This window comes from Sarcophilus harrisii, chromosome 6 (assembly GCF_902635505.1).
Source record: "Sarcophilus harrisii chromosome 6, mSarHar1.11, whole genome shotgun sequence".
Lineage (NCBI taxonomy): Eukaryota > Metazoa > Chordata > Mammalia > Dasyuromorphia > Dasyuridae > Sarcophilus > Sarcophilus harrisii.
In genome coordinates, this window is record NC_045431.1 from 34,698,848 (window position 1) to 34,726,159 (window position 27,312).

At 37.3% G+C, this 27,312-nt stretch overlaps 1 protein-coding gene across 1 annotated transcript in view; it reads left to right on the forward strand.

The window, feature by feature from the left end:
- Nucleotides 1–27,312, forward strand: part of GABRB1 (gamma-aminobutyric acid type A receptor subunit beta1) — a 405,352-nt gene that overhangs the window by 366,837 nt on the left and 11,203 nt on the right. The window contains exons 6-8 of the mRNA XM_003773278.3: nucleotides 17,733–17,870; nucleotides 17,986–18,138; nucleotides 20,949–21,193. Of these exons, the coding sequence (XP_003773326.1) occupies nucleotides 17,733–17,870; nucleotides 17,986–18,138; nucleotides 20,949–21,193 (536 nt within the window). The remainder of the gene's footprint in view (nucleotides 1–17,732; nucleotides 17,871–17,985; nucleotides 18,139–20,948; nucleotides 21,194–27,312) is intronic.

Below are 27,312 nucleotides of genomic sequence, written 5' to 3' on the forward strand. Positions count from 1 at the left end.
TCAGATTTTTCTCTTCGGAACTCTTGTTCTTGATTGGTAGCTGTGATGAAAAGAATACGCTTGTTTCTGTGATCTTTAATTCTTTCACCAAGACTTGCTAATCTTTAGCAATGCTTTCTTAGGTTTCTTCTGGCACTATCATTTGTGCCCACATGAATCATCAGAAGTGTTGTTTGACAAGTTTTGGAAAGTTCTCTGTCATATTCTGAATACACGTGTGAACACCCTGTTACAAGAATTAACACATGACATGATAAAACCATAGCCTTCTTTCTTATTATTATCAGGTCTGCAAGAGCTGCCTTAATGTCAGTGAGTCACCAGTCACCACTATTCATCTCTTCTTTATTGGATGATCTCTCACCTGACAACACCTATGGATGGATCTCATCATTCCTTGGAAAACAAACATATGCTTCTTTCTCAGAATTTAGCTTCCCCTTTTGTGGTTATGCCTTAAATGGGTTTCTCAAATCGATTCAAAGTGGTTCTTCTTCCTTTCTGCCTCAGTGTCACATTCTTCCATCTGCTAACTTTCTGACACAGGTCAGAATTCCCCTTTGATTTTTCAAATCTTTTTTCTGTTTCCTTCCACATTCGTCTCCCCCCTTTTTCTTCTTTTTTTGTAAATCATTCTTTATAATAATATGCATATAAACTTATAAAGCCATTTTTCACATGGCTTTACCTGCAATTGATCAGAAGAAATAATTAAAGTAGAAAATTATCAGAGAAATAGAGTAACCCCAAAGGAAAGGATATGGGGAAAGGAAAGTGACAGTACTGGGATAGAACTCTCACAGAAGGAGGTGAGAAGAGAGAATATTTGGAAATTGGAGGACAACCCATGGAAAACAGTGTGAGGAGAAAGATTTTTGTGGAGTAAGAACAGAGAACCATGATAAAATACATCAAGGGCAGTGAAGTATAAGAAGTCTGGAAAGGTAGGTAAGACACAAGTTATGAAGAAGAGCTTTAAAAATCAGAATTTTATATTTGATCCTGGAGGTAATAGAGAATTGGTGAAGTTTATTGAATAAGGAGGTCAGACTTGTTCTTTAATAAAGACTATTTTAACATGAACTGTTGCTAAGTGAAGTGAGTAGAACCAAAAGAACATTGTACACAGCAAAAACAAGATTATGTGATGATCATTTATAAGATGGACTTGGCTCTTTTCAATAATGAGGTGATTCAAGGCAATTCCAATAGATTTGTGATGGAAAGAGCAATCCATATCTAGAGAGAGATCTAGAGAGATGGAATGTGGATCAAAGCATAATATTTTCACTTTTTTTTGGTTGTAATTGTTGTTGTTTGTTTGCTGGTGCTTTTCTTTTTCATTCCCCCCCCCCATTTGATCTGCTTCTTTTTGCACAGCATGATAAATGTAGAAATACATTTAGAAGAATTGCATATGATTAACCTATATTGGATTACTTGCTGTCTAGGGGAGAGGAAAGGAGGAGAGGGAAGAAAAAAAAATGGAACACAAAGTTTTGCAAGGGTAAATGTTTAAAATTATCTTTGCATGTATTTTGAAAAATAAAAAACTATTTTAAAAAGACTATTTTCTGGAGAAATTGCACAAAGAAGGCATTCACATGGTGGTCAGAAGAAGTGACACAAGGACTTTCAAGGTTTCTCTAAAGAACATTGGTATTGATTGTTAGAAATGGGAACCAGTGGCCCAAGACCATCATGTGCCCACATCAAAGAAGGTTCTGTCCTCTATGAACAAGACAAATGTGAGATGTGAAGATTCAGAGAACATCTCCCTCTCAAATGGTCATATAGGCCATTTGTGCTCAACCTGTGGTGGAGCCTTCTAAGCTTGTACTGGTCTGATTGGCCACAGCCAAATACACTGCACATTGAGCCAAACCTCATGATGTAATTTGGTCCTCTTTAAGCATGAAGGACAAACAATAATAACAACAAATATTTCTTTATATGTATATGAATATATATAAACATTATGTGCATATATGTAAATATACAGATATATCTACGTATGGATATGTGTGGAGGGCACTGAAAACAGAAATTACAAAATGATAATAGATCAGAGACATGAGGTGGATAGAAGACAGGAAACTGAGCTTATCAATCTAGGTGACTGGGGGTATGGATATGTTTTCAATAGGGATGCTTGGAAGAGGAAAGGATTTTCAAGGAAAGATAATAAGCTTTGTTGATTTTGAGATGTCTACAGAATATCCAATTCAATATGTCCAAAAGACAATCGAAAATATTGGACTGGAGTTCACACTCTATGAGTATGTTATTGCAAAATTCTCTGTCTTTATCTTGCTTTCTAAAAGTAAGACACTTTGCTTTTCACTTCTTTGTTTTTCTTGTTTACTCTCCTAGTCAGCTCCCAAAGAGAATTTATCTCCCTAATTAACATTTCATCTCATTAGCAACCCCAAGTCACTCTAATTTGCTTCATCTCTTGAAGGCCTCTTCTTATTCCTCAAGTCTTTGTTTTTCTTCTCCTTGAGTTCTCTTTCCCTTCCTGGAGTCCTTTTTACCTCTTCATTAATCTTCAGCTCACGACTTTTCCCTCTTTTTCTGTTCTTCTGTCTCTTCAACTCTTTTTTTATGAAGTCTTTTCTTCCATTAGCTCAAATCGTTCTCCTCTTTCAACACGAGTCCTTCTTCTCCAATCCTTTTTTTTTCCCTTTGATCCTTCAACTTCATAAATCCTCCCAAATTTCTCCCTCTAAATTTCATCATTGGCCTTTTCCATAACCCCAGAATCCTTCAAATTTCCTCCACAATTCTCATTTTTATCCTCCAGCTTAAAACCTTCTCATGGTCCTTTCCACTAATCTTCTCCCACTGGAGATAGAAGTAGAATGAATCTTGCTATCTTCTGGCAAACCAGCATTTTTTTAGGTAATTTCTCCCTGCTGGTCCTAAATCAAAAATTCAGAAGCTTTCCACCTTCCTCTTCTGTTGCTACAATCTCATCATTCTTCCTCCCACTCATACATTCACAATACCACCTACTCATCAGCATTTGACTAACTGAAACACAGCTGCTCAGATATTGGCTTTACGTTGTCAAGGCCACCCATACTCAGCACTCACATTGGTCTGGAATAGCTACAGCAATAGCCTTTTAAGTCCTAGCAATCATTCCCCAATCTTCAGGGACAAACCACACTGAACGTTTAACATGAGAGCTACTCCCTAAATGTGGCACAAGTCACTGGGAAGGAAAGCAGGAAAAATGATCATTGAGCTTGATAATTTATATCTTCTATACTTTACCTTCTTAGGTTTTAAACATGCACAGGAAGATAGCCGCTGAAACAAATGTTTCTAGTCATTTGATAATGCTTATGAAATAAATAAATGGATGGGAACCAAGAAGAGGTATGATGGCTTCTTACCTGTCTCAGATTCCTCGCCACTGTAATCTTTTCTAGAGTGGGAGCTGACTTTATGAAGCAGGATAAGCTTGTCTTTGCCTATCCCCATCATGTTTCCTTCCCCCCCTTTCCTGATATTAGTCCCCTCATTGGGTAGGAGTCTGGTACTTTTGTGCAGCAAAGGCCTGTGGAAGCCCACCCAGGCCCCATTTTCACAAGAGTGTACAACATTTTCTACATTATCCTCATCTCCCCTTAAAAGAGAAACAAAAGGTAAATTACAAATGAATCTTTAAAAAAAAATCCACCTGTGATTTCATCAGTGTAGAATTTCGGAAGAAATTTGTCCTAATAATGCAGACAAACAACTTATCTGCAACTGATAGGTTTAAACAATTCCCCAGGTGACCAATTCTCTACTCACACAACTCTCATCCTACCTCTTGTTTAGGTTATTGCAACAGCCTCCTAACTTGGTCCTCCCTGACTCAAGTCTTACTACACTCCAATCCACCCCACACACTGCTGCCATAGTTGTTTCCCTTAAAGGCAGACCTGACTCTGTGGCTCCCTTCACTGTCAACTCCAATGGCTTCCTATCGCCTCTAGGATTAAAGATAAACTCTTCTGTTTAGCTTTTAAAGTCCCATTCTTTCCTATCTCCTATTACTCGACATTACTCCTCTTCTTGCCTTCTACCTTGTGGCCAAACTGTCTCTGTTCCATGTGGTGTTCCAACACCGACCTCCATGTCTTCACACTAGTTCTCCCACATCCCTGAAATGTGCTCCTTCCTTACCTCAGTCTCACAAAGACCTTCCCTCTTTTTGTTTAAGATGCAACTCAATCTAATGCCATCTTCTTCACAAAGCCTTTCTTGGTTCTCCCTTATTACTAGCATTTCCTCAAAAATTACCTTATACTGGTTACTTTTTAATATTTGTATTTATTAATTTGTTTTCATGTCATATATAATTTTATATACAATTATCCCTTCCACATTATAGGGATTTGGGGCACAAAGCTCCCACAGTCTGGAAAATCCATCTAAAATTCATACCAGAGAAGAAGTCTGAATTATTATGGTATTGAGATAAAATATGTTGACATTAAATAATACTACACACATATTTTATGCATTCTGAGATTCTAAACTTTTCTATGTCATCTACAGCTTCCACAAAGCTTCCCAAAAAATCCCATTTAATTTCTTATGCTGACATCATACATTTGAATCTGCAATGTAGTCACAATGTAGATGGGATAACTGTATATTTATTCTTCCTCCCACTAAAATATAAGCTCTTTGGGAGTAAGGTTTGTTTCATTTTTGTACTGATATCTTCCAGCAGCTAGCCAGCTGGCAGTTAATAGGTATTCAATATGTACTTGTTGATTGATTGATTGATTGAATGCTATCCTCTACATCACACTTCTTAACTCAGTAATAAACCTATCAAGCTAAAGCCTGGAGAAAATTGGGGGGAGGGAGGTGCAGAAAGCCTATAGAAAAGTATTGAATTTCTTTCTATTTTTTTGGTCTTTTTGTTTTAATGTTATTTTACCTGAGACACTATACTAATCATTGATTCCCAAATTTAATAGAATTTCCTTAGAAAAGTCTAATGGTTAATTCTCAGTAGATCAGGACCTTTACCAGTTCTTCTATCTGTTTTCTCTTAGAATCACAATAAAAGAAAGAAGTTTGAAGTTAAAAAAATCATACTTTTTAGAGAGGCTTACCTCTCATAAACAAACAGAAGCTGAATTATGGGTTTTTCAGTTGTTTCTTTCCACACAAGATGTTTTTCTTTAAGTAAAAACTAATTTCTCCTTCATTTCACTCCTGTGGACTATTATATTTACCAACATGAGAAAAGAAATCTCATTTCTTTTGACTTCCTGTAGTTACACAACATAACAAAGAGTCTTAGATGTTTCTGTTTTCGGCAGAAAAGCTACAAAAATGGATAAAGGTAATATAATCTTGAAAACCTGCTTGGTATTCTACTGGTGAATTACCCAGCTAAGGAGACAAGTGCGATAAGGAATAAAGAAAAAAAGATTTTTTTCTGAATATTCCTAAGAATGTAAGGATTACTTTTAGAATTGGACACCCAAGAAATAACTCTGCCTTCAGACTGAATGTTTATTTTTCTATTACTTTCATAATTACTGCAGTTCAGAATTGGTATTTTCCCCGTGTGTTGTGTCAAAAAAAAAGAAGAACAAGATTGAAATCCAGCCTTCCAGAGTACACAAGCAAATGATACATATTGCCATGCTGAGTATGGAAAGCATTGTGCCTGTGTTGATAACATAAAATGGCTCTAATCCTGTGCTTGGAACATGCAATATTCTGCTGCTATATTTTTGCTGAGGTGTGTGCTACAGGAAAATCTCATTAGAAAAGGCCTGGCTAGATAGTGGAAAAACACTGTAGAGAGCATAGTCCTGGGGCACAAGCTGCACCCCCTTATATTCATTCCTCTACACTAACAGAGAGAGACTGGTGGCCTTGAGCCCTGGGAAGACTCCATTTGAGGCTGGCACCCTCAGTATTTTTCCTGGGCACCGTTGGTTGCCAGAGTCCCACCTTTATGCAAGGTCCTCCAAGACACCTGAATCCAAAAGCAAAGAGCAATTTAAAAAGAATCACAGGGCAAATAGCAGGGACATGAATCAAGTCATCAATGTTCTCTGTGGCGGAGGACAAAATGACGGCCATCTCCAGGGGAGTGCTAATCAAATTTCCACTTTATGCCTCTGCTTCCCCCAAGATGGCAGGAGGACCCAGCTCAGAGGTGATTTCCCTCCAGCCTTAGCAGGGCCCATAAGAGAGTTTGATATCTGCTGCCCCCAGCTCCAAATCCCCCGTCTTTGTTTGACCAGACCTGTATTTTACCAAGGGAAGGTTCTCCCCAAATGTAGAGATTGCTCCACTGATACAGGCTGGCAGCTCTGAAACTGGTGGGCTTGGAGTGTGGCCCTCCTGAATGCCAGGCTTCCTGACAGGGCACTAAGGCGGGCTGCCTCGACTTACCAGCTCCCGCTTCTGGATATCCCTCCCTCGTTTGGGTTAACAAACCAATGGAGGCAAAACATGATGCAATGATGGGACCTTATATAGCCCTGTTCTCTGAAAGCTTAAACTCTAGGAATAGCCATAGCATAAGGCAGAATGTGATAGGTTAAAAGAGAGATCCAAAGTGCTCTAAGAAATCTAAGGAAGACAAAGCAAGAGCAGGAAATTTCCTGATTACAGTATTGAAGGAGAGGATGGATTTGGGATGGGGAGGAGGAGGAAGAGGAGGAGAAAACATTGCAAAGCACAAATTGAGAAAGGGCAAAAGAAATGAGGAAGAGATACAGGAAAGGGTCGGGGATGAGGGAAGACAGGGACCAGTTACAGTAAACACTGCAAGAAATGCTTTCCTGACACCAGTTGGTCTTGGCTCTCCTCTCACCTGTCAGAGAGTTCTCCCATCTTCTTTACTAACTGTTTCTAGCCTCTAAGATGAATGTTTCCCAGAATTCCTCAGTCTTCTCTTTTGCATTCTCTCTCATGGTTTCACCAATTAATTCAGATGGCTCCCAAATCCACATCTGCAACCCCTCCTTTCCAGATGTGCAATGTCTATCTCCAGCTAGGAGTATGGCCTGTACTTCAAACTCAAAATTATCACCATCTTGAACTCTTGCAATAGCCATTTGCATGCTTAATAAATGTTTGTGGAATTGAAAAGGGGATTGGAATATTGAGAAAACAGCAAGAAAGCCATTAACATCTTTAACAAGAAGTTTAGCAAACAGTACTTCATCCTTTCTATTGAAACAACAATGCACGTTTTTGTAATTCTTACAATAACTCTTCAAGGTAGACTGTCTAAGATAGCACTGGTCCCATTTTACCTTAAAGAAGCTACAATGAAAGGATTTGTCAAGACACATGCACACATTACAGTAGAGTCTCTGAAATTTTGAAATAGCCTAATACCAGGAAGACAATAACCAGATGACAGATCCTTGAGAAGAGCAAGATTGTCTGTCAAGCTGTAATTTGCAGAAATGAAATCTTAACAGGCAAGAAGCCAAGTGCTAAGGTTGAGGGATAAATGTGATACAGGGCATCTCAGACGTGTGTGTTCTCTGTTAACTTGAATAGGTTCTTGGACAGTAACTTAATTAAAACCATTGCTTTGAAATGGAAATTAAAGGAAGTAGCTACAGAAAAGGCAATTTCAATGTAAGAAAATAGTCCTATTAACTCTGTGACCTTTGTTGTACCCTAATTAAACCAAATCTTTCTCTGATAAAGCCGAGAATATAAACAGAACTATAAGATGATATATTTAATGCATTTTTAAAAAAGAATACTCCAATATAAAAAGCCTGTGCAAGATCACTCAGTGAGTGGTTATGGCTAAGTCCTGCTCCTCTTAATCGCTTCAAAACATCGTGAAATGTGCCAAATATGATAAAAAGAACTGCAGAAAAAGAGGTGGAGAGAGGAACTTCACAAGGAAGGCTTCAAAGAAATAACAATAGAAAGACTAGAGTAATCAGAATAATTAGAAAAAATAAATCTAATGCAAGGAATAAATATTATCAGATAAAAGAAAATGAATATGATGCTCAAGAAGAAATGCATTTGCTCCTAAGTAAAAAGGACACTATCTTCCATATTATAATGGAGCAACCACAAAATCAATAAAAGGGTTGGGTCAGTAAAAGATTTTCTAAAAATCACAACTCTAAAAACAATTGCAAAAGACAAGAAACAGACAGACATGGAGAATCAGAATCAGAATCACTAGTTCAAGACAAAGGATGAATGGAAGAGAGATGACAAAAACAGAACAATAATTATCAAAGTAGAATCAAAAAACAGCAAAATTCAAGAAAATTAGATCTCTCCCGACCAAAGTTATTGACACTAATATTTTGAAATGGCAGGGGGATAAGTTGGGGAAGAATAATAAGTTGAACTTTCAATTAAATATGAAAAGGCCTAGAAATTGATATCTCCTCCCAAGAAAAATGCCAAGGAAGAAATTTTGAAAGTCAAAAGATAAAGAGATAAAACTTAATACTCTTGAGAGACAAAACAAAAATCTCAAATGCATATTCATATTTATAGATAGATATACACATGTACATAATAGTTAACACTTATTAGCACTTACTAATGCTTGGCTACATGCAAAGCAATTTTTAAAAATTCCCACTTGATCCTCACAACAAACCTGTGAGGTGGGTGATGTTTTTATCCCCATTTTACAGGATTTTTGGGGTTTGTACAGATTGAGAAACTGAGGCAGACGTAAAATGACTGTCCTGGGGCACATAGGTAGGAAGTGTCCAAAGCCAGTTTTGAATTCAGGCCTCAGCACCTAAGCAGCATAGGGGAATGGAAAATAGAGTCTGGAGTCCAAAAAACCTGATAATAAATCCATTCTCAGACTCTTACTAGCTATGGTATCCTGGGAAAGTCAAATAACTCTGTTTACCTCAGTTTCCTTAACTGTAAATAATAACACTGCCTACCTCACAGGCATGTTGTGGGAACAAATGAGATAAATGTTTTGATTAAAGGAAGTCTCTGGCTTGCACTGAGAGGAGGGAGATGGCCAGGAAATGCACTCTATTTTACCAAATTACATTTCCAAAGCCTATGCATGCAACTAGACAGCTTCTAGATACAAATTCATCCAGCCTGTCTCTGTACCTCAGACTTCAGAATCGAACCTTCAGTGTGTCAGACCCTGACAAGAGGCCATGTCTCATCAGTACAACTCTGCCAAATAACACGGGGTGAAAAATCTATTCCAGCAAAGCCAATAAGAATCATATTGCCTCTTATTTTCTTCATCAACAGGCAGAAAGTCATTAAAATAAAACATAGATATTAGCGTGCTCAGAATTCTTAATGTCGTCACCTCTGACGCCAATCTAATATTTGGGAAATAAGAAGCAAACGCAATCATCGTTGAATTATCATTTCTATAACTTTCCCATCTTGGGGATTTTGAAAGCAAGAACTCATCCAGATAAACATTATAGTTCGAGAATCACAAAATGTTATGACCACATAACAGCTAAGGCTAGCAAGCTAAGTCTTGCTAAGAAATAATCATCAAAATGACAAAGGAGATTTAAGAGTGGCTGAGAATCTTTTAAAGATATAGTTTTATTGTTGCTTTTTAGTCTTTACAACAGTAGTTTCCCTTAACCTCTGTCTACCCTCACTGACAATAAAGATGGAAGAAAAGCCACAGATTGAGTAAATGTGTCTGGCACTATATACCACGTCCTACATTCGTATTCTCAACTTCTCTCTTGACTGGCTAAACTCTTGTGACCTCTTTATCAGTTTTCTAAGACTGAGATTATGTCCTACAACTAAGTTGAGTGTATTTATATCACACCAATCATTAGGTATGTAGTTCTCTTTGTTTGACTTTATGAGTCTTCCCATATTTCTCTGAATTCCCCAATTCCATCATTTCTTATACCATAATAATACGATGTTACATTCATTTACCATCAGCTCTTCCTTCCTTCCAAAAAAAGGCTATTTTGTTTCCAGTTTTTTCTACCCAAAAAAGTGGACCACTGAGAATCTAAAGGGACAAAAAAGGCTATTGACTTGGGGGAAATGTGTTTGACCTTTTTAACATAGAAAACAATTCATCTTTTCTAGATAAATACTATATGTTGAGTGCCATGTGGTATCAACTTCATAGTGTAATAGGCTCTCAAGACCAAAAAACACAAAGGCTTACTTGCCAAGTCAGGTGGCAAGTAAATAACAATAGGAAAAATAAATGTATTCCCAACACAAACTGGTGCTTCTAAATTTACTAATGCTTGTTGCCACCTGATGGATAATCATGATCACATTAGCAATTAAGGAAAGTGCTAGTTCAGTAAATACTTTATTACTGATACAATTGTGCAGTCATGGGTCAAGCCAAAAGTACCTAAAATTATCCTGGCTATGATATCAGTGAAGAGTGTCCATTTTTAGCATTTGAAAGAACTAAAGAAAGTTATCCTTTATAATTTTTCAATGACCTATTGTATTTTATAAATAAACCTAAACACTTAAGCGCAGAACTTTTTCTCCCACTCTAGTGACTGGAAAAGTACAATAATTGCCACTGTACTAAATTAGTTGAACATGAGTGACCTTTAAGGTAAACCCTTGAGATTCAATGATCCAAAACTAAAATCAGAAAGAAAAGTTAAAGGTAAAAAAAAAACAAAACAAAAAAAAAAACTAACAAATTGGATTACAAATTTGCAGGCAACCCATTAGCATGGAGCAACTCTAGAAGATCTTGAACTCCCCCTAGAGGTTATCTTAATTATTGTTACAAATTTGATTTTAAATGAAATTATCAGATAATGTTTCAAAAGTTCTCAGTTTAAATGAACTATAAGAGAAAAATGAAAGAAAAATATGCAATATCCTTTTGTTTGTTTCGTAGTAATAGAATAATCTCAGCATTCAAGTTTAGAATCCCATCTACTAAAAAGAGCATAGAGATATTCCATATACAAAAGGATTGTAGATTTAGAGTTATAAAGTCACTAAAGATATTCTAGTATAATTAACTCATTCACAAATAAGGAAACTGAAACCCAGATAAGTGATAACTATGGCTACAAAAGAAGTAAGTAATGGAACCTCAATTTCAATCTTTACTTCCTCATTCCAAATGCATCCTACTTCCATTGTACCAATCCCTCTTTATTAAAGCAAAATAAAATAAGTATTAAGCAATGTCTGATGATGGCAAATAATGTCAGTTCCACTAAGGTAATTCCAACTTGTACTTCAAGCCAAAAATATATATTCTTTTAAAGTTACTACAACACAATATTAAATAATATTGTTCTGGTAATTCAATTTATTCAAACAAAGTTTATTAACAATGCCTCTTGTGTACAAAATAATGTATAATAATAAAGTATTGAGGCTACAAAGAAAAAAGTGCCCTTGTCTTTGGAATATTTGGGTTCCATGGGAGGTATGATAAGTCTCTATTCTTTCTTAGCATTCACATGAGAATTTAGTACTCTATCTTAAACTAAATTGACCAGAAAATTGAGGTGTTTTTTGTTTGTGTCTGTTTTAAGGGTGATGTCTGCTTTAACTATTTAGACAGTTTGCCTCAATTCTCTACCTTACGTATATGGACACAAACATAAAATGTTCATGTTCCTAGCACATCCCTTTTAAACTAGGAAAAGAGGGCCATGCTGTCTTCATCTATGCAGTGTCCTCAGCACAGAGTATTCTATTGAAAAAAAAATGCATTCTAAATGAATGAATGAATAAAGTGAGGGACAAACTCTGTCCACTTAAAAAAAAGAGCCTGAGATTTCCTCAAGATTTCCATCTTTGCTGCTTTCACCCTAGAGAAATATGAAAGTGCTGTATTGAAAGGTGAGATGCCCCATTAAACTCACTGCCTGCTGACTTCTTCTATTTCCAAGTCCAAGCTCTACCCTGGAAAACAATGGAAGTAAAAGTTGGGGGAAGGAGAAGATGGACTAGTGGTTTATTTAGGTCAAGGTTTCCCAAAGAAGCTCCAAAAAGAACTCATTGTCTTACACGAATTCGACACCTGGAATGCTCCCTAAATGATAGCTACTTTTAATTTTATTGGTAAATCCATGGCCTCAGATGCTTCAATCCTATATGAGAGTTAGGAGGAGTGAAAAGAGGCTAATTATTATGTGGTATTCAACAAAGAAAAACATAACCATTTGAATAGGGATTTAAAAATTTAAATCATAGAATGTAAACAATTTGAACATAAGGACTATTTCTTTTTTATTTTTGTATGCCTTATCACAATGCTGGGCATATAGTAAGGAACTGATTAAATAATTATTGACTAATTGATTGAAAACACCAGTCATCAAAAAATGTATATTAAGGTACTGAAAATGACTCTTTTCCATAAATTCATTAGGAATGTAAAACAACATGCATTTATTAAGTACCTACTCTGTACAAGGCATATTGTATGCCAGGACACACAAACACAAAACATTCTCTTTCCTTCAAGAGCTTATGTCCTACTGGGATGGAGCAATATGACTTATAATAATGAGGATGACAGTTAACATTTAGTTCCCCAAAGCAGTTTACATCTATTATTTCATTTGTTCCTTATTACAATCCTATGAGATCGGTGCTATTATTATTTCAATTTTCTTGATGAGGAAGCTGGAGCTAAGGAATATGAAGTAATTTGCCCGAGATCACACAGCTAATAAGTATCCCAAGGTCCCAACACACAAATAAATAACTACAAAGTATTCACAAAGTAATTTCAGAAGGAGAGAATAGATACTGGGGCAGGGGGAGGGATCAGAAAGGTGCTACAGCTATGTTTGAAAGCTGGAATGGTAGGGGGGATTGCATCCCACCCAGGGGAATCTACCTACTCAAAGATGAGGAAGTGGGAGACGTAGTGTCGCATGGGAAGCAGCTTGCCCAGAGTCCCATCCGCTCTCTAAAAACTTCTTCAGCCCAAATTTAGCCCCGTCAGGAGCTTAGAGGGCATGGATAAGGAGCGAGCTTTATTTCCAGCGACAAACTGACAGTGTTTCACATAGGAAATGGCAGCACTAATATCTTAGATACTTCTGCATTTGTGTTGGTTCAGACCATCACAATCCATTGACTTCAAATCTGTTTTCTTCTTCCTTTTTGAACTGCTCAGGAGTCCCAAGAGTCTCTGAGGAAGTTTTGAGAGCTTCTGCATATTTCCCGTTGCTAAGGAAACAACAGTTTTAATATCTGTGTGTTTGGACTTTCAGTCACTGTTTGAAGTCATCCGTTTGTAAAGGAAAATCTTGGGTAAATAGGTTGTTTAGGAGTGTGTAAATGGATGCCAGCTTTCCGAGGAGTTTTCTCCTGCGCCCTTTGGAGAAGAGTCGGGGTTTCTGGGTCTCTGTTCCTCCCTTGCATTCCCATGAGAATCTGTACTCTATCTTAAACTAAGTTGGCTTCTTTGGAGCAAAACAACCATAATTATCCCAGCACCTCAAACACTAGGCCCCAAACAAAATCCAAATGAGCCTCAGATAAAGACCAAGACCAGGAGCTCTAAAAGCACTTGAAGGCCATTACAATCTCCCACAATGGCTAGCCACACAAAGACGGTTAGCTGCCTCGGCACTCAAGTGTTCCCTCCCTGTTGTCCCTGACGCCTCCATAACCCAGGCCCCCATTACGGCTCACCTAGATACCTGTCCCAGCTCCCGAATGGGCCTTCCTACTGCTCTCCCTGAAGCCCCGTCCTCCAGCCGCTGCCATCTTAGCTTTCCTCAGCCCCCTCTCTGATCCTGCACTTGGCTACTGAAGAAGGGTCAAGCTCTTTGCCCTCGGCTCTCACTTATTTGCTCAGCTCTCCCTCCCAGGTTTTCCCCACGTTCTCTATACTCTGCTCAGACATGACTTTATGTTCACTGCCCTTCGACGTATGTTGTCACACATGGTCGTGAGCAGCAGCGAGGCTAGCCAGAGGCAGGAAGGCCTGTCTGGGGATCCATCCTCCGACACACGTTTGCCGTGGGATGAAGGAGTTCCTTCCTTTCTATCTTCATTTCAGCCCTAGCTGTGGAGCATCACTGCTCCTCAGCTTCAGCCCGGTCTGCTCTTTTCCCTAGGGTTTGAACTCTCTGTGGCTTACTGCCTTATTATACCACAGGGCTAGAGTCAGGATTTAAGCTTCCAGCAGCTAGCTGAGTGGCCATAGTGCTCTGACTCCTCCTGCGGCTCTCACCTTTGCATATTGTCAGGGGACAGAACTTGGGCCCTCCCTGAGCCCAAAGTTTTTTCATATATATATATATATATATATATATATATATATATATATATATACACACATACACACACACACACACACACACACACACACAATTATATACCCATCTAGTGTGTGTGAGTGTTATGTGTGTTTGTATAATTGTGGTCAAATTAACTTTACTTAGCATGCAGTTCAGGATGAAGATTTCTACCAGAACCATTCCCATCATGCGGCAGCAACAAGGACTCATTTAACAAAATGGAATCAAAAATTGAGAGATTAGAAACGGGGGCAAAATAGGCTGCCAAGAGGCCACAAAAAGTCAAAAAAAAAAAAAAAAAAGTCAAGGATACAGATTAAGAAGGTGGGACTTGTGAGGCAGGAGAAGTAAGGGAGCTGTCAAGGAACAACATTATGGATTAGAAGGAAGTAAGGTTGTAGGCAAATTACCAGCCAAAGGGCGTTCTGGGTGAGGTGGCAGGGAATGCCTGTGAGTCTCTAGCTTTGCATAGGAAATACCTCTGAGAACTGGGAGGACAAAGCGGGGAGTTGATGGGAGGACGTGTCTCTAGTTCACTATACTGCTCAGATTTATTTCACTTAAATCTCCTATTATTAAGAGACTTGAAAAGTAAAGCAAATTTTTCTAAGTCAGGCAATCTGCATATATTTCTTTAGCCCATTTGTACTAGGCCCTTTGGTAGACACCAGGGGTACAAATAATCCTCTCTCTTCCTTTATACTCCTTAAAATCATCAAATAATACTGTCAGTCACTAATCTTTCATTGGATATCTGTCTATCATGTAACCATGTTTCTGAAAAAGGTTCTTCTCTCATTCTGCATTTCAGAATCCAGGGAAGGAGAGCTTGATTCAATTCCCCCTCATCTTATCACTTGTGACTTGGCTTCTTCCAAAGCAAAAGATCCAAATCTTCCATAAAAGGCTTTTTCTCTGTCACAGGCCCTACTTAAGTAGATCCGACTTATTTTTTTTCTTTAATTTTGTTTATTTTATTTTGAACTTAAGAAATGAAAAGGCATTTCCAGCACAGTAGAATAGGGAGAGAGAAAAAAAAGGTGATTGCATATGAAACTACAAATATTATGTATAACTCACTATTTCTTTTAAATATATAATAAAGTTGTCATGTAACATTCTATTTTTTTCTTTTTTCTTCCCTCCCCTGCTCCTACCCTAGAAATGGCTATCATTAAACAGATGTGCTTACTATTTTTTACATATTTCTATTCATCAGTTCTTTCTCTTGATGCAGATAGAATCTTCCTTCATGGGTTCTTTGTACTTAATTTGGATATTTATAATAGTCAACAAGATTTGTTCTGGAGTCAACTATATCACTAGCTGATAGCTAAATTTTCAGGATGAACATTTATACCTCAGAAATAGGACAAATTGGATTTTCATCTATTGTTTTAGTGATCCTTTAAACTCAAGAAAATGATGAAGAAAATATTAATAATGAAAAATATATATCATATATTTTAATTATTCATTTCTGAATAATCAACTAACATTTACCAGCATACTTACTCCTACCCAAAGGAGACAGCATCTTTTAATTCACCCAACAGAAATACAAAGACCACAAAAATGTCATAGTAGCCCATAAACTATTGATAGGATTCTCCTTCCTTCTCTAAGGAGTCACCATCTTTCCCCAGGGTCTGTTCAATTCTCCAGTGGAGTTTGGATTCCCAGAGCAGGGAAACTGAAGGTTAGTGACAGGTAACCACCCATCATTCTGATGGGTTCTTATTTAAACTAAGAAATCCATAGATCTCTTTATGCTATTAAGCTGAGGGTTTGAGCATCCCTATCTCACAGAGGAAAACAAATTTACAATTACTACAAAGACCATCAGACCTGCACTAACCAAATAATTTATGATAATCATCATGGTATCCATATGGGAGCTTCAGCCTCTTGCTTCTCTTCTGTGTATGTTTGTTAGAATGAGAACAGGGTCGGGGGGGAGCATTGTATGTAGCTGGGTGTGGGTGTGAGTGAAAAAGAGAGAAAAAGAGATGGACAGGGAAAGAGAGACTGATTTTCCAAAAGGTTGGTGCTGCTCAAGATTTCCTTTTTCTCTCCAGACCTTTTGAATTTGACATTGCTAGAGCTTCAGACTGGTACTTCCCAGGAATTCCATGTTTATCTCTAGAAGTTTGGATTTCAGAAATCTAGAACCCGTGATCTAGAAGTAATCTAGACTTTGGATTAGTCCTACCCAGAAGCCCCCTATTTTTCCCCAAAAGGCTGGGATTTAGAAACTCTTGCTTTTTGATTCACTTATCCTGGGATATATACAACTGGCACATGTCTCTCTCGGTATATGTCCAATGTTGGCCCCAGGTCTTCAGTGTCCAAGAATTCAGGGTACAGCAACTACCAAGTCAGTCCACATAAATAAGAACACACAAAACCCCCTGTGTTTGGTCAACAGCAGCCATTTTTGCAAAGAGGGAGTAGGGGAAGAAGGCTCTTTTCCCCTCCCGATCTACCCTGAGCCCTGCTGCTTTCTCAGGCTCCCTGGGAGATGAAGGGAGAGGAAGTAAAATAAGGCCAAATAATAAACCCCATTTTATAGTCCCATCCATCTGTATCTCTCTAAGCCAATAAATGTATTCCCAAGTGATCCACACCAAGTTGCAAATGAGGCAAATGGACATTTCCCTAACCTTTATGGATACATGAAATCAGATTTATTTATAATTACCCTACAATTCCTCAAGTTGATTAACAAATTCCCCTAATTAGCCTCTAATGTTTAAATATTTGTATTACATTTTAAATATATTCATTCATTGTTCTAATGAATTTCTATCATACTTTTGTACAGTATAGCATGTTTATTGAATTGAATGTATGTTTACCATATACTTAAATCATCAATGAGAGTGTAAGGGAAAGAACTATCCACACATACTTAAACCTAGGAATGAAGACTGATTTATGACCCCTCCTAAGATGAAGACCTAAGAGCAATCCTTTAAAAAAAAATCTTAATTTAACTATTTCCTTATTAAATGATTCCTAGATGATTAGGATATGAAAATATCCAAGGAATTCACAATTCCTAAAATTTTCCTTCATATCTTAAGATATATTAAAACTGGATCTAAACAGAAATTGACCTCTTGTCTCTCCTCCTCCTGGAACAAAGAAACCAGTTATTCAGTAAGGATGTCTTGAGTCTGAAACAAGAATTTTTAAAATGTGGTCATTTGTTTCAATTCATTCTTTTTCTTAATCCCTCCTTTCCAAGATTTAAAGTCAAAGGTAATCTGAAATCTGATCCCTAATATCCCCCGGTTATCAGGAATCAAATCACCTCCACTCAAAAGGTCTCCATTAAGAATCAATCTTTAGATTGGCCTCCTTACCAATTGCAGTCTGGGAATAGTCCTAGTTTCAAGAGAATTTTTTCCCTACATATACACATAGATAACCTAGAATTTATCTCTAGTTGACAATTGTGTATTTCTGTTTCAGACGGTTACACCACTGATGACATTGAATTTTACTGGAATGGAGGAGAAAGTGCAGTATCGGGAGTTAACAATATTGAACTGCCTCAGTTTTCAATTGTGGATTATAAAATGGTGTCAAAGAAGGTGGAATTCACAACAGGTAAGAACATCCCTACCAAACAAATGCAAAAATAGTAAGAGAAGAGAGGAGTGGTGAGAAGGGAAGACGTAGCCCAAGAGTGTTCATAATCCGATTCTCTTTCTTTTAAACCCAGGGGCATATCCACGGTTGTCACTGAGTTTTCGGCTTAAAAGAAATATTGGTTACTTCATTTTGCAAACTTACATGCCTTCAACACTGATTACGATTCTGTCCTGGGTATCTTTCTGGATCAACTACGATGCCTCTGCAGCCAGAGTTGCACTAGGTAACGTGTGTCTAAACTAGCAAAATGCTCATGTGTTCCACCGATTGCAGCAAGTACAAGCACACAATTTTCTTATTCTGAAAACTTTCCAAACAATTAAAATCCCATCACTAATCAGGGAAATATACTAGAGAGTCCACTGACTAGATGACAATCTAATATTTTTAAGTTCAAATAATATTCTGAAATATCACATGCAAATTAGCTTTTCGAAGACTGTCAAAAGTTGTTTCTATATACAGATTCTGAGAGAATGTGTATTTTCCTAAATATGCTGTTTCATTTTTATTTCTGGTTGCACGTATTGGAGCACATTTATCTGGCCTCATTCTCAAAATAATTTGAGGGGAAAAAATTCTTACCTATTCAGAATTACAAGTAACATTTCAAGGCACCATTTTGGTAGTTTGAAAAATAATCTTCTGGAATTTTAGCTAGAGTAAATTGTACTGGCTCCCATTTCTTTTAAGTGGGACTCGTTATGCCAGGAGAAGACAAGGGCTATTCATCAAATACATTAATGATCTATGATTAGAAATGAACAGAAAATGATTTCCTTCTTGGGGAACAAAATCAGGAATTAATCATAGCAGAGCTGAGTAGTTACTGGGTCACAGGGTAAAGAAGCCATATTTCAAAGTTTAAAGGATTCATTGGGAAGTAAGAAAAGAAGGTTTAAGGCTGATGGTGGTGAGTTTCAGCCTCTCTTTGGCCTTCATGTGTCTTCTTGGGTATGTTATATTAGACTCATGCTTAGTAATTCATCTACACGTACCAATACAGAACCAATTCTTTGAGCAGGCTAGGATATAAATTTCCTTTGAAGTTACTGGACAAAATTAAAGGAGAGCATCCTTTCACACTCAGACCTTAGATTTCATGTCATCTCTATAGCTTATGTCTGTTGGCCAAGGACATAAAGCATACAAGGTCAAGTACTTAGTCCCTTATCAACCACTGAACACTTCAGAAATAAGAAGAGTATACAAATCATTTACTATAACATACATATGTATACACACATATTTTAAATGTGTGTGTATATATATATATATTATGTATATATATATATATATATGTTATAGTTACAGACCCATTACTGGCTAATTTACACAATAGGAAAGAATAATTAGTAGAGGCATAAATTATCATTCTGTCTATATTTCTGTTATCCAGGCTAATCAGTTTAAGTGAAGTTTCATGATTAGAGGTCTCAAGTTTCTAGAAGTGCAAGTTGAGATTGACTTTCTAGCATCAGATACAAAATTTATGAAATGTAAATGGTTTGTGATGATTGAAAATCCATTATTATTTGCTTATGCTGTCTGTAACCACAAATAAGTTAGAGCTTCATATTTAAACAAATGAAAAATTACCCTCTGGAATAGATGTGAAAAAAAGAAATGCAATAAAATTTTTAATATAAATTGTTCTTTCCTATTGTGAGCATTATTCTTTTTTTACTCCTTAGCCATGACATACATATATATATATATATATATATATATATACACACACACACACACATTATACAGTTATTCTCTTCAAAGTAACATCACCATGTAAGAAAGTGATTGATATGCCTTTATCAGCTCATCATATTCAAAACAATTTCTCATCTCATTTTATTTTTTTTTTTTACTTTTTTCTGCTGTAGTAACTCTGTGTTGTCTAAATCATAGATATTTCCTTGCCTGCAGGAAAGAGAAGGCCAGAATCATTTTATTTTCTAAGTCACATTATTGTCTTCTTGAATTCTTTAAAAGCAACCTTCTTTTGTATTTAAGTTTTCTAGTCTGCTGCCTTTACTTGTGACATTCTCTGTTAAATTTTTTCTCTTTCCCATTTTTCTCCTTCTACTCTTTTTGGTTACATTTTTCATTTCCTCTCTCTTATATACAACTTCTGGGGTACCTTTTGCCCAACTACCACAACTGAATCAGTCTAAAGGTTACCTTCTAAAGCTTTCCACCTTCACTTCCTGATTCTATTGATCATCTTGATCATCACAGAATATCCAATCTGAACTGTGTATAATTTAAACTAGGACCATATTTCACAAGATAAAACAGACTCATAAATACATTAGTTCTTGAACTATGAGGTTTACAGTCCTAAAATGCTTCACTTCAAACTCAGTTCTTTTAGAAGGCATTTATATGCCTCCATATTAGACTTTAGAGGGAAGTGATCTGGGATGAGTCTGGGTAATGCCACTAACAAAAAAATACATATTTAGAAAATAATTCTAAAACCAGTAGCTTTGTGCAAATCATTGAATTTCCCCCGCTTCTCCAGAATAATCGCAAGAGTATTACATCACAATCTAATGCTGAATTTGATTGCTCTATTGGCCAGTGAGAAATTATATTAGTGTCTTGATCTTTTTTGACATTCTGATAAAGCCTTGACTTTATCTTGCTGCTGGACTTTGATGAAACTCTGCCTCGTTTAAATCTAATTCATGTATAGCCTTTGAAAAGGAAAGATAAATACAAAGCCTATGGATCTCTTCTCAGGATATTGTTTTTAAATGCATAAAATAAAATCACATAAGATCACAGAAGTGAATATCTTGTCAGCATACTACAAATATCAATTAATATTTTAAGTATCCTGAAGGAGATCTCTATGTAGGCTGCAACCTGGCCATAGGAAAAAAATGTCTTCCCTCCTTTGCCAAATAGTTGGTCATACTAAAACCATTCTTCCAGGAGAATAGCCATAGGATGAAATGGTCAGCCCTCTGTACCCAGAATAACCTCTTCTCAAAGCTGCTTTAAGTCAAGTTTGGTCTCTCTGTTTTACAGGAATCACTACCGTGCTAACCATGACCACCATCAGCACTCACCTCAGGGAGACTCTGCCAAAGATCCCCTATGTCAAAGCAATTGATATTTACCTGATGGGATGCTTTGTGTTTGTGTTCCTGGCGCTGCTCGAATATGCCTTTGTAAATTATATCTTCTTTGGGAGAGGCCCTCAGAAAAAGGGAGCTGGGAAAGCCGACCAGGGGGCTAATGAGAAGAACAGACTGGAGATGAATAAAGTCCAGGTAGCGTATGGCACATTAGCAATTGAACATTTGCTCATTTTCTTATCAGGAAAATATGCTCAGGAATAGCACGTGGTTGCATTTAATCTTCAATAGAATCTAGAAGTTTATTGAAGAATTGTTTGATTAATCTGAAAAATGTGCTCAGCAGTGCAATGTGGTTTTCTAAAAGTAGCACATTGAAATTACAAAGGTAAGTGATGTCTTACTTCTCTCAAAAGCTATTTGAACCTGAGTTTGAGACACCCTGATTTAAGTTGGTGGGTCCATGGTATAAATTCATTGAGGGAGAATTAGGTGAGAAGTCAGGAAATTAGTATCTTCATCTATCAAATAAAATTAGTAGGACTAAAACTATTCTAATGAATGAGATAATAAATGTAAACCCACTTTGAATTCTCAGCATGAGTGATGATGTACAAATTCAAAGCATTGTAACCATTTTTATTCTTACAACTAGCAGATTTTGTGATCTGTGGACCTCAATGAGGAGAATTATTCATCCATTTGTTCTTCTAAGACCTATTTTAGTTTCTGTGGGCTTGACTTATGTACCTCATTTCTTTGAAAACTGTTAAAATTACAGACAAAATGCTCATTTGAAAAATGCTACTTATTTAGATTTTATTTCAAGGTGGTAGACTGAAGCACAAATCAAACTAAAAATGATATCTTCATTCTCTGGTGATCTACCAACTCACTGACTTGTACCCAGTCCATTATATCAATCTGTCTTCTAATCAAAATATCAAAACACAAAGAGATGACCAGGAAAGGGACATGTCTTTTCCACTGGACCAGTTATAAATATATTTCACATTGAAAAACTTGACAGAAAATCGATATTCTTTCTTTTCAATCTATCTAAAAGGAAGTTTTATTTTCTTTTGTTTTTGTCTTGTTTTTATTTTCATCAAACCTAATCTAACACACATTTATCAAATGCTCTCTCTTTGCCAAGCGATGTTGGTCACTGGGCATATAAAAATAAAATAGTCCATGATTCTTGGAAGTTTGGATTCTAACAGGGAGAGAAGAGAGTAGGTTATTTGAACAGAATGTACAAAGATAAGTAAACATTAAATATATACGAAAAATACCAAGTAATCTTGATCTGAGATGAGGCACTAATAGCTGGTAAGATCAGGAAAGGCCTTCGTCAGGAAATAGCCCTTGAACTGAGTTTAGAACAGAATTAATGATTCTAAGAAGTTAAGATGAGGAGTTTATCAGGTATACAACGGCACAGAGATGGGAGATGAGATATTATAGATGAGGAATATCATGTAGATCAACTTGGCTAAGCCTAAGAGTACATGACAGGGAATGGTGTGAAAAAGTCTGAAAAAATAGTTTGGAGCCAGACCATAAGAGACTCGATGTCAAACAGAGGGCTTTGGTGGGGAGAGAAGGCTGTTTTTCTGTTTATTTAATCTTAGAAGCAATAGTGATTCACTAGAGTTTCCTGAGCATGTATGCGACTTGACTGGACCTACATTTTAGGAATACCTTTGTTGACAATGAATTAGGAAGGGGGGAAAGAATAGAGTCAGGAAGACCAATTAGGAGGCTATTACACTAAGCCATGTGAGAAGTGATAACTGAAGTGATGTCCTCATGAACGGAAAAAAGGGAAAAGATTGGAAATGTTTCCTAGGTAGAATAAACATGTTTTGGCAAGTGGCAGGGAAGGAAGAGTAACTAGTTACAGATAACCCCAAGGTAACTGGAAGGAGGTAATGTCCCCAAAGAAATGGGAAAGTTTTTATGGGGAGGTGGGATAAAGATGAGTTCTGTTTGCAAAGTGTTGAGTTTAAAATGCCTTAGGGGACATTGTGTGGAAATATCCACCAGTAAATTGGTAAAATGGTTTGGAAGCTCAGGAGAGAACCAAGGAGTGGTTGGAAATTTGAGTGTCATCAGTAGAGATGACCATCCTACTGAAGGTGAGAGATGACATGACAATGCTTGAAGAAAGGAAAAAAGGACATAGGGTGGACAGCTCCCCAACTTCTACCCATTTATTCTAGTTGTGTCTAACCCCTCTTCCGCCTGATGGCCCCTTAAATACTAGCTAACAGCCAGCACCAATAACTCAACAGCTCATTATTCATTGTTGCACTGCTGGGCTCCTACTATGGGCCAAGCACTGTGTTCACTGCTTTTCAAATATCAACTCGTTGGATCCTTACAACAACTCTGTAGGAAGGTGCCATTATTATCTCCATTGTATAGTTGAAGAAACAGAGATGAACAGAGGGTAACTATCCAGTGTCCCCCAGCTGGGAAGCATCTGAGGCCAGTGGGGGACTCAGGTCTCCCAGCCTCCAGGCCTAGCACGCTGTCCCCTGGACCACCTACCTGCCTCTGTTATTTGAAGACAACAATTAAGCCCAGCCCAAGTATCTCTTCTCTGTTGTAAACCTGCCTGGCTCCTTCCAGGGATCTTTCCCTGACACAGATGTTCTCACCGGCTTATTGCACACATGAGCTTGCCCATTTCCTTCTTAGAATGTTTTCGAGTTGTGTTCAGTCCTGTCGGACTCATGAGCCTATTTGGGGGTTTCCTTGCAAAGATACTGGAGGAGTTTGTTATTTCCTTCTCTGGCTCATTTTGCAGATATGGAAACTGAGGCAAACAGGATAGGGAAAGTGACTTCCCCAGATTCAAAAAGCTAGGAAGTATCTGAGCATGAATTTAACTCTGGAAAAATGAGTCTTCCTGACCCCAGGCCTGGTACTCTACCCACTGCTCCACCTAATTGACTAGCACAAAACACACTGCTGTAGAAATACAAGTAGATCAGAATAGGGTAGAACTGCATTGTCACTCCCTGCTCCTAAACACTAGGCCCCTTTGACACAATTCCAATTGGCATTTTTGACTCTCATAACATATTGTTGAGCTTGCAGTCTCATCCCCCAGGCCCTGTTCAGATGAATAACTTTATAGCCAGACCTCCCCCTTTTATACTTGTGAAATTATGAAATTAAAGGGTTTGTCATGTCCCTGATCCATAACAGGAGCTTAATAAATGTTCATTCCTTTCCTTTTCCCTTTCCCATGTATGCCTTCACCAAGTTACTAACAAGAGACTAAACAGCAGATACTTAGGGACCAACGCTATGTCTAAGGTAACAGTGAGCCATCAGGGATGCTCCTTTGGCTCTGACTATTCAACCAGTTCCAAGTCCATCCAACTATACTCTCTTCCAGGCCACGTGTCTCCACCTTTCCCACAAGAATAGAGAGAAACTTTGTCAAATGCTTTGCTAAAATCTAGGTAAAGTATATCCATAGTATCCCTTCATCTGCAAGCTGAATAACCCTAACAGAAAATAAAAGACGCCAGTACTGCCAGGAGTTATGAAGCCTTCCTGGCTCTTTGTCATCACTGCCTCCTTTTCTAGGTGTTCACTAACCAGCCCTTTAAAAATAATGTTCGGATTTTACGAGGAATCCTAAAATAACTTCAATGTACTCAAAAAGTCCATGAACTCAGTCAGAGATCCAACTAGGAAAACAGACTTTTAAGTTGGCTCTCCCAAAGGGTAACTTCTTCTCCCAGGACTGTTCCATTTACCCAAATGACTACAGTTAACAGTCTATGGCAACTCCAATTTCAGGTAGGCCTTAGCATCCCTTTCCCAATTTCTGGATTATTACAGACTTCTTGGCACTCTCCAGCTATGTTCTAATAGTTTTTTAGCCAAATCACTTTTATAGGAGCCTTAGCACCCCAACGAGCAAACCCATCCAGACTGCTTTGTGACCCCCTCATGGAAGATGTGTGAAGTCACTGGCTCCAGCCCAGCTCTTTTCCCAGTAATCTTCAGGTTTTAGCAAATCCATTTTCTTTCTTCTACACTCTTTTCACTTTTTAATTAGCAGAGAGAGTGTGACAGGAATCACTGTGGATTTTTTAATGTATCTCCAATGCATATTTCTCCTGCCATCTATCTTTAAAATGTCAAGAAAACCTCTGTGATTTATTCAGCTGAAATCCTCTCCCTTAGTGTTAACAAAAAAGCCTCTTCCATGTTTGCAAATACATATGAAGAAACATGATACTCTACAACATCCAGTTGTCTCCCAGCACAATAGAAATGGTCTGATCCTGGTGAGGCAAGACTCATGAAAGAAGAGGAAAGATTTCTGAAAGGGTTATAAAGTACTTCTTCCACCCATGCAACAATTGCTCCTGAAACTTAGAATGTTCAATACACTTGAGATTGGTACAGCCACCATAGAGAAATCCATAGAAGGAGGCTTCCAGAGACCCCATTGTCTACAGGGAACAACTTTGTTCTCTAAAGTAGACCTTTCCAGAGAGTAATGAGCATTTATCACTATTTTGTATAATCTCAGCATGAGAGCAACTTGTTAAAACAGAATAATTAAAGCTGTATTTCAATTTTCAAATCAGCATTTTCAATAAACACATAGGAATTTTAGTTATCTCTTTTAGGCACTTTTGGTACTATGAAGATGAGGTCTGCCATAGAAAATTTTCTGCAAAAGATGGTCTCTTCCTTTCATGTATTTTCTTTTTTTTTCCATTCCTGTAAAAGTCTTTTTATTTTTATTTTTTAATTAATTCATTAATTTGTTTTTAAAACACATTGCTTTATAAATCATGTTGGGAGAAAAAAATCAGGGAAAAAGGGAGAGACCATGGGAAAGATTTTTTTAAAAAGCAGAAAAAAAAGAAGTGAACATAACATGTGTTGATTTACATTTAATCTCCTTAGTTTTTTTTTTTTTTTTTCTGGATGCAGATGGCATTTTCAGTCCAAAGACTATTGGGATTTCTTTAGATTACTGGACCACTAAGAAGAACCAAGTCCTAACTCTAAATGTGTGCTTGTTCTGCTCTTTTCACATATTCTCAAGAAAAAAGACACTCTTAAAATATGTCTAGATCATTTCATTAAGATATTGAATTAATCATATGGATCTAGGATCTTATTTCTAATCATTTTATATCTTTCTTCTTTGAGATATATTGAAAATTACAAATAGTATTTCCTAGAAAAACAGCAAAATAGTGGGGAAAAAATCCTGAATGTAGCAAAAGCGTGGTGTGTGCTACCCAACTAAACCAAATCATCCCAAGAACATTTACAGATGGAAGTGGAAGACGGATAACAAATAAAAGAGATTGGTCAAATTTTCCATAGCAATCTATTCTCTCAACTGGGACTCAACCATCAAAACCAGATGAATCACAGAATTTGAAAGATGCAAGCGATCTCATCAGCCATCTACTCTAATCCATGCCTCGCAAAGGAATCCCCGCTAAAACATACACAACCACTGGTTATCCAACATCTGCTTCAAGACTTCAAATAAGCAAGAACACACTATTTCCTACGGCATCATGTTGCCCTGAGATTAGAGTTTTTCCTAAGTTTTCCTTAGCTTAAATCTGGTGCTTTGCTATGTCCACTCAATGCTCCTGGTTCACCCCAGAGCTAAATGGAAAAAATAAAATAAAATACCTTTCCACACGCAACTCTTCAAATACCTGGAGCACAGCTTTCATGTCTACCCTGAGTCTTCTCTTCTTGGATCAAAACTTTACCAATTCTTTTAATTCATCTACAGGTAGCACCAGCTCTCGGGTCTTCACCATACTAGCTGTCCTCCTCTGAAAAGTGTCTAGATTCTAAATATTCTTCCAGAAGTGAGCGTGGTCAGAATAGGGCAATGTACAATTGAACAATAGCTTCCTTTTTCCTAGAAGCTATTCATCTCTTGATACAGCTCAAGACTGCACCTCCTTTCCCATATCACACAGCTTTCAGCGTTTTTTTTTTTCAAACTAGCTGATTTATAATCATACCTCTCTCCCCCTCTCCCAGTGAGTACACATGAAATCTCTGGGTTTTTATTTAACCCAAATATAAAACTTTACATTTATAATTATTGAATTTCATTATATTACATGCTATAATCTAACCCCAGACAATTCCTGTGTGACCCTGAACAAGTCACTTAACCCTGTTTGTCTCAGTTTTCTCATCTGTAAAAATGAACTGAAGAAGGAAAAGGCAAACCGTTCCATTGTCTTCATCAAGAAAACTGGGATCAGAGTTAGACATACTTGAAAATTAAT